Raw genomic sequence first — 13,303 nt, 5'->3', positions numbered from 1 at the left:
GTCCTTTTGAAGTTACTGATGCTTCTAGGATTCCTCCTGCTTTGCAAATTTTTTTTAAATCCCTTATTTAGAAGAAAGAACCTAGGCATGTGTGTTCATAATGTCAGAGGTTTTTTGAGCTCTGTCCCAGTCTGCCTTTCCATTTATATTCACATTCAGAGATGTTTGGTTCAGAGTGGTTCAGACATGGGGTTCTTGGCTTAGTGGCAGAAGAGGCATGCTTAGCAGAAGAGTTTCTGCAGTGAAATCTCCACAAGATTTGGGAGATTTCAACAGAAATTTTCAGAGATGCTAGCAAACCTAACCTCCTGCCCCATAAGAGAGAGAAGTGTAGAGATTTCAGCATGAAGAAATATCCCCTATATTAGCAAATATGAGCTTATATCTGAAAACCTGGTGTAACTTGAATAAATAACCTAGATGAGTTCACTATATTCAGAAAGACAATGTAAATACAGCTCTCTTTCTTTGTTTAGATTTAGTGTGCTAAAACATTTTAGCACAAACTTTGATGGGTTTGACTGAGAATCCATACATGGATGTGTATAATGTTTTTCACTGGGAAATCAGAGCAGATGTTGTTGCCCTAGACAGCTTTTCCTAGTAGAACCAGGAATGACAGTTGTTTCACAATGTATCTTGCCTTAGTTGTCCTCCCTGATAATTATTAGTCAGCTCAGACTGTCTTTCCCTACACTGAGACACCACCTTGGAGTCATCCTCCAGCCAGCTCTGCTAACTACCCTTAAACCTGTAAATGTGCAGCTGAGTGATCCTCAGCCATCCCTGTACTGTGGGCAGCCACACTGAGCAAGTGATGTACAACCAGTAATGTCATTCTTTGCTTTTCGCAAGAATTAACAAACTCTGTTTGCTAACACAGAAAATGGACTTGTGCATACATTTACAGTAAGCCCTTTCTTTTCTCTCATGTATCAGCTGAGATGCCCATTTAATTCGTTTGTAGACGCTTTAAATGTGCACAGCAGCATCAGTGTTATTTCTGCTGATGTTTTTCTCCTATTCAGCCCTATGTGCAGGCAGAGCAGGGCTAAACTGGTGAAGGATGACAAATTGTCTCTAGCTTGGAAAGAGGAGCTGGCTACTGTCACTGCCACTGAGATTGGACAGCTGCTGGTAGGGAAGGAGGGAAGTCCTGCCCTGCCCCAGGATATGCAGTTTCCACCCTGTCTGATGTCCCTCAGCAGCAAGAGATGCAGCAACTCCTGTTTTCCAAGGCTGTTCCTGTTTCTCCTCATCTTTGCCCCTTTCAAAACAGAGTTGGAGTGACCCCTGCACAATTAATGTGCAGTTAGTATGTGAAAAACTCTCCATGCAATGATGTCTGCTCAGAAAACTTCCCATTGCAGAAAAAAAATATTGTGCCCAAAATTGTAGGTTCACCAAGGTTCTGTAGGTTCTGTAAATTTGAGATTGGGTGGTATGAAATAAGTTATGCTTTTCATTTTAAAGAAAACTATGGAAAATGAATAATATTATATAGATATAAGAGGGGCTAAAAAAAAAAAGCCAATGAAATATGGGATAATGTTTGCCTTTCAGGATTACAGCTTGTGCCATGACCATGAATAAATATGTGGAGGAAAATGTTTCTCAGAAATCCTACACAACGATAAAATATTTCATGAAGATGCTGAGCAGTGTCAGTGAGACTTTAATCTTCATCTTCATGGGTGTGTCTACAGTTGGGAAGAACCATGAGTGGAACTGGGCCTTTGTTAGCTTCACCCTCCTCTTCTGTTTAATCTGGAGGGCACTGGGTAAGCAAGTCTCTGACTATGGGTCAGTATTCTTTGCAAGTGAAATGTTTTATTTCTTGTCAAGTAGAAATTGCCAAAAATTAGACAGAGACCCATCCATTTGTAGAATGATTTTTGTATTAGTAACATGCCCTATACCACAGGGTCAGCTTCCACCTTTCCCTAAAATGAAACCTAAAAATCAGTTTTGCCTTGATCCTACTTACCTAAAGTGAGAAGCAGTCTGCCTGTTTATCACAATACATGTATTTAAGTAAACTTTTATTTACAAATGAGCAAATTTTGGTAAAAATAATTAGCAGTCATTTAGGAATTAAAAAGGTTGTGGGTGGCTTTTTTGCTTGTTTGTTTGTTTGTGGGATTTTTGCTTTGTTTTGTTTTGTTTATAATTTATGTTTACTAGCTTTGGATTTTTCACAGTCATTGACAAGAATAGTATCAAACCAGCAAATGCTGTAATTGAAGTGTAAAGAAAAACTGCTGTAAAAAACTGATCCCTCCTGAATTTACAGTACTAGCTCTTTTTCTTTTACCTAGAGTGCAGAGCAGGCTGGTAGGTCTTGAATCTGCTCCTCTCCCCAGCTTCATCTCTAATGATTCCTGCATGTGTAAAGGTGCATCATGCTCTAATCCAGCTCCCAAGTCTCCTTCCAGAGCAGAAACCTGGACTATTTTCCTACTGCACCTGCCACCCCACAATCCATATGCTGAAAAGCAGCCAAACACCCTGATTGCCACTCAGCTCTTGCCCCCCATGCTTGCTCCCTTCACCTGCCTTTATTCCTTTACTCCAATCTGCCGCATCCCTGGAACCTTTTTCCAAGGTACACCAGCATGCACTGGTGTCTTGTCCCCCCATCCCCAGTCCTCCATCCTTCATGTCTGTGTGAGTAAAATTGAGTGAACAAGAATTTTCAGGGTTCAAAGCACAGATTGATGATGGAGACAAACCAGTTTTCAAGATCACCTCAAATGCAGTTAAAAAAGCAATTAGGAGTCTTGGTCTATACTGACACAGAGAATTATTGCTGTTTTAGAGGTGTAGTCTAGCAGGTAGCTTGTCTTGTGGAGATCTATTAGCTGCTTCAGGTCCTAAATCCAGCTGACTCGAGGTGTTTAGCTCACTAAATATGTTCAAAATGATGTTCCTAAGGCTTTTAAATGTAATATTATGGTACTTCAAGCTGCTAAGTAATGTTTCATTTCTTCAATAATATATATTGAAGAAGCAAATGAAAGGTAAGAAGCAAATAGAAGTGTTTTAAAACAAATATTAGCATCATGGGCTAGTTCTGAAGTTCCCTTTTTTCCCCCTTCCTCTCTGTATTTCTGTTTTTTTCCGTCAGGTGTTTTTGTTCTGACTCAGATCATTAATGTATTCCGGACAATACCTCTCACTTTCAAGGACCAATTTATTATTGCCTATGGAGGTCTCCGAGGAGCAATTTGTTTTTCACTTGTATTTCTGCTTCCCCCTGCTGTGTTTCCCAGGAAGAAATTGTTCATCACTGCTGTTATCGTGGTGATATTCTTTACTGTTTTCATTCAGGTAATACCTTTCTTCTCCTGAACTTCTTCTTTCTCAGATGTGTTGTAAATAAGTACCTCTAATGGGTAGAAAATGAAATTTTCTAACTTAATTACTGTAAGGAACATACTTGAAGATACTTGCCATAGTCATAGTAGAAAAAATGCTGCGCATACCACAGGCAGGTAGCAGAAGTATGCCAGATATTAAGTACTTATGCTAGCATGTAAGTAGTACTAAGTATTTAAGACTAGTGAGGTTGGAGTAGAGAGAGAAGATAATCTGGGCACAGCTTCAGCATTAATTCCTTTTCCTAGAATGTTTAAATTTGTGTGTTCACCCAGCAGTTCAGTGTTGGACACAGTGCGCAGTAAGCTAAAGACGCTGAGGGCCCAGACAGGTGAACTGGAGTCTGGGTGTTAGGAAGTGATGCTGCAAACCAGCTGGACAGCCCTAGAAAAGCACCAGGTGTGTGTTAGGACATGATGAACTTTTCTCTGATGACCACCTGGTCATGGAGACCTTGTCAAGGGTGAGCAAGAGACTGAAACCTGCAAAATGTAGAGGAGGCTAAGCCCATCAGATAAACACACCAGACTGGTCATTATCCAGAGCAGTGAGAGAGATGTGAGTGGCTATTAATGAAATTTCAGGTCTGTGGAAAAAAAAAAAGTAGAATTTTGTTACTCTGCCTTTTACATGGAAAAAGGGGGTGTGGGAAGCAAGCATCTGTGCTTATGCTTGGGCAAAGGGGCAAGGTGGAGGTCAGTTAGTTGACTTTAGCTGTGAAAACTAATTTTGAAGGACAGAATAATTTAAAATATGGAGATAAATGGAATATGCTGTGAGATGCAACATGATTTATCAAAGAAAAACCTTGTATCATTTTTTCATAAGGCAGTTTATTTTCTAGAGTAATCTCATTTAACTAGACTATTGTAAAATCTTTGGGGAGGGGGCTACAGAGGAGATTGTTAGTGTAACTACTCATTAAACTGAGGTTTAGATTGACATTAGGATGACTGTAAAATGAAGGAGGAAGGAGCTTACAGTTCCTTCTTTAAATGGAAATAGAAGCAAATTGTCTTTTGGGTCAGAAAGGATCTCTGGGGGTCTCTAGTCCAACCCTGTGCTCAAAGCAAGGTAACCCTCAAGTTAGATCGTGTTCCTCAGGGCCATGTCAATCTGAGTTCTGGATATATTGATGGATGGAGATACCCCAGCCTCTCTGGGCACCTGCTCAAGTGTTCAACCTCCCTGGCCAGATAATAGGCTGATGAGATATTATTAAAGGAATACCTCAAGGATAAGTTAATACTCCTGTTAACTGACCATGGCACATAGATGTAGGAGTTTTTGTTGCTGATGTTTCTTGATGACAGATTTTGAAAAGTGTTCTCAGGGTGACTGTGAGAATAGAGTATCCTGTAGAAAGATCTGAGGGCCAATATGAAAGGAACAGAATGAAATTGAACAGTAATGTGTGCAAATGTTTTCTTGGCAAGGACTTTCTAACTAGGAATTTCTCTGGTGAAATGGGAACCTTTGATTTGGAAAAAAATAGAAAGGGAAAAAGATGCAGATGTACTAGTTGGTAATTGGGTAGATTTTAAATCAATGATACAGTGGGGGCAGAAGAAAGGCAAATGTGATCTTAGGACACACTGAAACAGGTATTTCCATTAGAGCATAGTGGCACATTCTAGAGTGATCTGGGGACTGGTAAGCCTGTCATGGGAAAGGACGCCAGGATTCCTTGGCCTTAGCAGGATGAAGGAGAAGAGGGATTATAATTACTGTTTATATGAGGGAGTGAACACTGTTTAAACTAAAAAGACAAATGTTGGCACAAGAACAAAGTGGCACACAGTGACCATGATGCAATTAAGAAGCAGCTTACTAATTATCAGAACAATAAGATTCAAGATGAGTGTTCCATTATGAGCAATGGGGCAAAGAAACCTAACTACTTTTAAAATAAAGTTCGACTCATTTACGAAAAGAAATGTGACCAGGGTGTCTGGGATAGCAGAGGCTGATTTCAACACCACAGGAGATTCATTCCTCTCCCCTGTGCCAGTGTGTCTGTACAAGTAAACAAATTATCTTAATTCTTCCACAAATATTTGTTGAAAACCATTATATCATTCAGGGAATAGCCAAAACTTTTTGTTCTTTCTCTGAGCATGGTCAGGCAAGGATACATATTTACAAAAATCTATAGTTTCATGATCTTAGATATCCATAATAGTACTGCTTACATATCTTTGAATACCTATTTTGGATGTAAGTACTAAAAAAGAGGACTTTACGTGTTCATTTTGAAATTATAGGGAATCAGTTTATTAATTCATGTTTTTCTAACACATAACAAAACTGAAAGAAAAAGTTTAAAATGACTATGGATGGGATATGTGATGTATTCCTGATAGGTTCTGTTAGGTTGACCCTCTTGGAACACTCAGTTCTAGGGTGCCCCTTTCCTCCTCCTGTTGAATTAATGAAGTCTGAGCTGACAAGGACTTCATAGTGCAAAACCTGCTAATCGAAGGAATTCACTTTTATTTTGTGTTCTGTTTTTCTTCACAGGGAATAACAATCCGCCCACTTGTGGAGTTTCTTGATGTCAAAAGGTCAAATAAAAAGCAGCCTGCTGTCAGTGAGGAGATTTATAACAGGGTATGTTGCAGTTCGGTATCGTAGGTGAAACCCTTGTATAGATGAAATTCCTAGTCATGTTCAGACAGACAAGCATTCAGCATCAGTATTATGGAGAGGGTGTACTAGATTTCTTTTTGATAGCTGTTATAAGCACAATAATTGTAAAGCTTATATTTAACTTTTGGCAATTACACAAATTATTGTTACATATCCTTATTTTGGAATCGCTCTCTTTCTTAATTGTTCAGATCTAGAAGTAAATTAACTTTCTGTAGTTTATTTCACACATGAGATACATGTTATTTTATAATTCGGCTACATCAGGAAACCTTTGGCTTTATTTAATTACATTATTCTGCATTTGATTTAATCTAATTAGACAAATGCAAACTTCTCTTAAACACGCTCTTAAACTTACTAAATCTTACACCATCAGCCTTTTTATGGGTATATGTTTGGTGCATGTGTCTCCAATTGCTGCAGATTATTAGCCATGCATCTTCTTGAACGTATTTCTCCTTGCAGCATACCTGAGGCAAGTGGTTTGAAATTTCAAAAGGGAGGAACAGTAAGGGCCACATTTGGGAAAGAAGCCAATCTAGGCATCTCAAAGTCTCTCCTTTTAGAGCTTATCCTTTGGACATGTCTACCAGGGTTTTTCCCTGAGACTGAGAGACCCCTACGATGGTTCCTGAATTAAAAGCAAACATGCTGCCTCTGGGATCAAGTGAGACCTTAGCTGAACTGATTCAGTTTTTCCTAATTGATAATAGACTCAGGAAGTGTGTGTTTCTAATATTAGGTGGACAGGATGCTTTAAGATGATACAAATTCCTAAAATAGGATCTCAGAACCTAATGCTGGCTCTCAGTTCTGTCTGTGCATCCTGAGGGGCTGGTGCTGATGTAGGGAGCTTCTGTCCACTGAGATTCTCTTCTCCACAAAGTCATACTTGCCTCACTGTCAGGCCTGGGGAAGTTCCAGGCATAGCAGCAAGTGGTTAGGGAATTTCAAGTAAGTGAAAATTGGGAAAAAACCTTTAGTTTCAGGCAGGAGCTAAGCAAGATTGACACTGAGGAAATTAGCAACTAGCTTCTGTCCTTTTGTGAGCTAAGGAAGATTCAGGGGGAAAGAAACAGATTCTGTCTTTGAGCTTGGTTTGGACTGCTTTTGGTAGGACTGAAGCATTGTCCTGAGTTGTGACTAGATGTTTCTGTTTTAAAGTAAGTTGGAAACTAATAAGGTCTAAGGACAAGGCAAGTGATGTCTATAAATTTATGTAATGAACCAATGTTTTCCTTTAGTTCTTTGACCACGTGAAGACTGGAATTGAAGATGTGTGTGGACACTGGGGTCACAACTTTTGGAGAGATAAGTAAGAATGGCATTTGAAACTCTTTATTATACAGGAAAGGCTGAAATGGCTCTGCAGCAACAAACAAAGGCTGCTGGGCATCAAATTTCATTTTCAGCATTTATTCTTGAAAGCATATGGTTGTTTTTAGAACATGTGGGTTTCAAAGGGAAAGTAGCAAAACAATGTCTTTTACTAAACCACAAGCAAGTAGAACAGAATCTCCAGCTGGGAAGAAAGGCAGCCCTCTGATCCCAGGGTGAAGGATGGTACCTTCTGAGGGTGCATGATTCTGACTGTTGCAGAGCATTTCCTGTGTGTCTGCTGAGCCTTTTTTCCCACCCAGCTGTCCTCCTGCAAGCTGTATTTCTTAGGGCAGTTAAGTGATGGGTTAGTTTCCTATTCGACAGTAAACATACAAAAGCTAGTGGATTTCTTCTAGAAAGATCAAGGCAGCAGCTGGCATGAGATACATGAGAGAACATAATAGTAGGCAGCTCCACAGCTCTTGATGGTAGTCCTTTAAGACTTAGTATCAGTTAAGAAGATTACCCTGGCAATACGTGAATAATTCATATTTTTACTTTATCTGCTGAATCATCATCATCATTAGGTTGGATCTAATTCCTTTCACATCCAAATTCTTTACACCCAAAGCATGGGCACTGCTCACCACCCTCTAGTCTCAGCTCCCAGAAGAATTTAAGTCTTTTATATAAGGAGAGAATAGCACCAGCAGGAATGGCTGAGGAGAGCCCTCTCCAAATGACTTGGGGGTGACACAGTGAGGACGCTTTCCTGACGGATGCGTGACATGGGTGCAACTTTTCTTTACTTAGCCTGGTTCTCCTCCAGTCTGTGTGAGATCTTTAATGAAAAGATTGCAGAGCTAAGGAGAGTCCCACCTCTTCATGACCTTCACACCCAAATTCAAGAATAATTTCAGAATGTCTGGAGGGCAAAATGTTTTCTGACAAACAAAATCAACACCAGCTGTAATCAATATTTTTTCACTAAGCATCCAAGAGGGTGCAGTTGCTTTAGAGAAAGGAACAACTTCTAAAGTTTTACAAAAACAGGCTAAAATTTCAAAGAAAAAGCACTTGATGCAAATTTTGGCCTTTTACTTGTTATTACAGTAAATATTTAATGTTCTCTTTGTCTTGATGAAAGCAGAGAATTAAAAATATTTTCTAATAACAGAATACCTAAAAGTTTAAAGTTGCTTCTAAGGAGACTGCCCATTAACATATTAACCTATCTAACCTATTAAGACAATCTATCTGAAGTAAAGTTGAAATTGACCCTTTCTTAAGTTACTCAGCATTAGGTTGTTAACAAGAACAGACACATTCTCAGACAATAAAGTCCTTTAAAATGTCATTAACTGCAATGTATTGGCTTTCCTTAACTATGCACAGTAAGAATTAACTGGTAGGGCTGTTTTGCCTCATGTACAGGTTTAAAAAGTTTGACAATAAATACCTGCGAAGACTTCTAATCCGTGAGAACCAGCCCAAATCCAGCATTGTTTCTTTGTACAAGAAGCTAGAGATCAAGCATGCCATAGAGATGGCAGAGAGTGGGATGATAAGCAAGGTGCCATCATCGGTGTCTCTCAGGTAAGAAAGCAATGCCAGCATGGCCAAGCAGCTCAGCTGGGTCACATAATTTATTTCACAGCCCGGGCTGTGGGCAGGATAAGCACTTTGACTTAGGGTACTTTGTGTCCTAATGTCACCAGAACAGCGAGAGGGTGTGAAACAAGAGCCTTCTGCCTGTAGCTTCAGGTGAAGAGCTGTGTTCTTCCGGCGTGTGTGGTGTTACTGGGCAGCTGCTCACTGGCACATCCTGTAGAGCGGAGGTGGACTTGAACACGTGCCTGCCTGCCTGCTGAGAAGGAGCTACAAGGGAAGCCTGAGGGGCATTTTGAATAGTACCTAAATACAGTGGAGAAATTACTGTAATTTTTATCACATTTTACATCTTACCACAGATTCAAATGAAATCAGGATTTCATTTCTACATGTTACGTTTTCACCTATTACTTGGTCGTTTTGAAATGTTGTTTCCGCCTCTAACAAAGGAAATAATTCAAATGTCATTCTGACCATAAAAATAAAAACACTCTCTCTCTCTCCCTCCCTCTCCTCTATTTTCCATTTTTTTTTATTCTGCCACAGTGACTATCATGAAGGAAAGATAAAGCCCCTTTCTCCCACTGAAATGGAAAACATGCGAGAAATATTAACAAAGAATCTCTACCAAATACGACACCGAGTAAGGATGAACTTTTGCCTACATAAATATCTCACTGCGCTTGTAATATACTGATTATCTTCTTAACACATCTTTGAGCTGGCGCATCTGCTCTATCATATAATAACAAATAATGCTCTTATTTAACTCTGTTGCCTTGAATCCATATCCTGTCATATGTAAAGCAGCATATTCACATTCCTCTGTGTAAATACTTACTTGATCTTATACTATTGATAAGGCTTAATGTTTTTGTCTTATTACCTCTGATGCAACCACAGTATTAAAGTAGGATCATAGGTGCCAGTTCAACCCAACATTGTCTACTTGTATCAGTATATTGGTCACTTCATGATATGGGATTAGATTTCCTATTTGCCTCCAGTTGTAAAATTGTTTGTATTAAGAGCAGAGATGATGAACTGGAAAAATAGTGAAATAAAAGCAAAAGGACATTTCACATTTGTCCTCCTGTGGCTAAGTAGTTTGAATGCCTGAGCCCTTGGAAAACATTCAAAAATTGAGCAAGCTTCAGCTTGCTGGAGGTAAAAATTACTTCCCTGTAGGGGACTCATCACTTTCAAATATGCGTCCTCTGCTGACATACTGACCAAGCTACTACAGTGTGGGGGTAAACATGGTATTAAGCCAGCTTCTTCCATTTTGTCTTATAAATATCAGCAGGTTAAAAAAAATGAACCAAAACCAACAAAAAACCCAGGTGGCTGTGAAGCAGATTAATAAAAACATTCTCGGCATAATTATTGTTCTTGTTTTAATCATCTGCAATACAGTCTTATTCACTAGGATTTATGATGCTTATTAAAGCAAAAAGCCTTGGTTTTCCCTGTTCATATAATCCAGCACATTTGACATCATGCTTTCCAGGCTGTGATCACTGCTTTCACTGCTTTCAGACAATGTCCTACAACCGACATAGCCTGGCTGCAGATGCGAGTGAGAAGCAGGCCAAAGAAATTCTGATCCGTCGCCGGCACAGCCTGCGGGAGAGCCTGAGGAAAACCAACAGCCTGTCAAGGGAAAGACCGGTACTTGCAGTTTGTGGTGTTTTATGGTTTTTTTTTTTTTTGGCTGTTTGTTTTTTTCTTTAATTTTAATTTTTATTGAAAGCAGTTCTTTGTAGCTAACTGTCATGCAGAAAAAGCAATCTTCTGACATGCAGGGAAAAATCCTGAATTTGGAAGACAGCTGCACATGTAATATCACACCTACACCTTGAGTTGCACACATGAGCCCCTTAATTTGTGTTTCAGCAAGGCTTCAGGCTTGTAGAATGTGATATGGGAGTGGGATCTGCTGCCATAATTTTACTTCAGAGAAGCTGGACAGGCTCTGTACACAATGTAGGTATGATCAGTATTCTCCATTAGTATTTTGATGAAGTGTGGATTATTAAAGGTTAAAAATGACTTTGAGATAGAGAAGCTACTTACAATAACCTCTAAAATATAGGAGAGGACTTTTGACCACATCAGTCAGAGCAAGCTCTTCACTTCAAAAATATTGTATGCTCTTTAGTGTTCATAAAATGTAGTCAGGCCTTCAGATTTTGACACTGGTTAGGAAAATTGCTTCCACTTACAAGGATTGCTGTGGCATGATAATATTTGACTCTCTGTGGCAATCCTGCAGTTGTAAACTTCCAACCATATTGGAATGGAGCGCACTAATTAGGCAGGGAAACTGATCCTTTGCGTCATATCAGGTATCAAGGAAATTAGCCATCCCGTGAATATGCATTTTCATGTTACAGGAGTATTTAGTGACTGTTGTCTTCATCGATACAGTTGTCCTTCAGCACTCGAGGCTGGAATAATGTCTCCAAAAGAATGATAATGTCTCACAGGTGATCATTACCAGAGCTACTGTGGTGTTAATTATGACAACAAGACTGTTCCTGAATGATTTTTTTTCTTCTCAACCACAGTTACATATGTTATCTTTTTCATACAATTAAATTATTTACTGTGTGGAGTAGTGAGGAGACTCAGCAGGACTTTTGGGGCAGGGAAAGCAAAAGGATGTCTGATAACTTTTTAAAACACACCAGCTATAATTTTAAGAATAATTATCCTTGGATAAATCCTCCACAGAGGGAAGAGGAGAAAGAGGAAAAGAATAAAAATCCAAAGAGAAAAAATCTCTAAGGGAAAATAAATTTCCTTTCAGGTTCCCTGTGGGTCTGCCACAAGTAATGGTATTCGCATAGGAGAGCTGGCAGACTGTAAAGATTTTAAAAATCTTTGTAGCAAATGTAAGAAAGGATGTCCTTGAGAAACTTTTGAATTTAAAAAAAAAGCAGCTTGTCCTGGAAAGTACCTCTCATGTTCTAGAAGTATGAAGCATGGTCTGTTCCCACAGCCTTTAAATCTTAGTCTGGGGAAAACAAGGATTTTATGCCCTGAACTGGTAAATGATCATGCTGGTGCCTAACTTCCTCATCAACTTCAGTGTGACTAGTCAACTGTATAAAGTCATTTATATGTATAAAGTGCTTGCAGGATCAGAATGCAGATTAGTTCTAGAGCCCAAGCTACAGTCTCACCCAGACTTTTGCAGCTGGCTAATGAAAAGTTTTAAACAAGTTTTAAGCTGCATGAAGTGCCATGCTTGTGGCATTTGCCTTTCTTAGGAAAGCCTGTGCAGGCAAGGCTGAGGTTAGAGACCATACATTTATTAACTCTGATCTCAGAGGGCATTTCACTAGGTTTTCATTTGATTAAACTGCTTGAGATTATTCAGTCTTTACCTTAGTTAGCACAGCCTTCAGCCAGCAATCAGCACTGAGTGTGTAGTAAAAGATCACATATTAGCTAATTCAAAACTACTCTCCAGCCCTTTAGCTACAGAAACCTGTTCAAGCCCCAGTTGTGTATCTTAACATGAATTATGCAGGTGCACTAGGTTGCAGTGACTTAAAATGTTTGGTTTTCTTTGCATGCAGGCTGCAGCAAATACAAAAAGATTCCTTTCGCTTCCTAAAAACACTAAACTCCCAGAGAAACTACGAGTGAGAAACAAAACATCTTCCAGAGGTAATGGAATTTTTATGCTTTTCTTTTGCTGAGCTTCAGTTATTTTGCTTACATAGAAGGAAGGTTTTTTCGAGGGATGATACAGAGAAATAAGCAAACTAGAGCACTTAAAACAGTGGGTCCAAAAGCAGAAATGTGAGTGTAGAGAAATGTCCTGGACAGAAGGGTTTTGTGGGGCATTCTCACTTCCTATCCCATACTGGCATAGTCCTCCCAGCATCTCCTCATGTCAGCAAGCAGCTGCCTGCTGCACTTCTGCACCAGGAACACTGCCATGGCTCATTCTTCTCATCTTTATTCCATAATCCAGATATCCCTCCTGGATTATGAGCCTATTTGGTTCTTTTCTCTCTGGGGTCAGGGTAGAGGACACTGCTCTGAGAAGCAAACCAGAGATGGTAATGAGGACATTAGATGTAGTTTATTGTTCTGATGAAGAACTCAAAATGCTGTGGTTTACAAGGTTTACAACCAAATTGTTAACTTTTTTCCTCTGCGTAAACTCACAAATGTTTTATATTGTGGTTTTTGTGTTCTAACAAAAAAAAAAAATCTGTTGGAGCACAATATTTGATGTGAAAACTTTGCCCAATTCTATATATTACTTTTGATACTGGTTTTATTACCATGCTTATATCATACTCGGGAGCATTTTCTTTCATGA

General features: G+C 39.3%; 1 protein-coding gene across 1 annotated transcript in view; it reads left to right on the top strand.

Annotated features, from left to right (window-relative positions):
* SLC9A2 (solute carrier family 9 member A2) overlaps positions 1-13,303 on the top strand; it is a 32,678-nt gene that overhangs the window by 16,596 nt on the left and 2,779 nt on the right. The window contains exons 4-11 of the mRNA XM_030950458.1: positions 1,564-1,781; positions 3,128-3,330; positions 5,899-5,988; positions 7,275-7,345; positions 8,785-8,946; positions 9,508-9,604; positions 10,501-10,632; positions 12,549-12,639. Of these exons, the coding sequence (XP_030806318.1) occupies positions 1,564-1,781; positions 3,128-3,330; positions 5,899-5,988; positions 7,275-7,345; positions 8,785-8,946; positions 9,508-9,604; positions 10,501-10,632; positions 12,549-12,639 (1,064 nt within the window). The remainder of the gene's footprint in view (positions 1-1,563; positions 1,782-3,127; positions 3,331-5,898; positions 5,989-7,274; positions 7,346-8,784; positions 8,947-9,507; positions 9,605-10,500; positions 10,633-12,548; positions 12,640-13,303) is intronic.

Source organism: Camarhynchus parvulus, chromosome 1 (genome assembly GCF_901933205.1).
Source record: "Camarhynchus parvulus chromosome 1, STF_HiC, whole genome shotgun sequence".
NCBI classification, from domain to species: Eukaryota; Metazoa; Chordata; class Aves; order Passeriformes; family Thraupidae; genus Camarhynchus; species Camarhynchus parvulus.
This window is presented reverse-complemented; position numbering and strand designations above follow the sequence as displayed.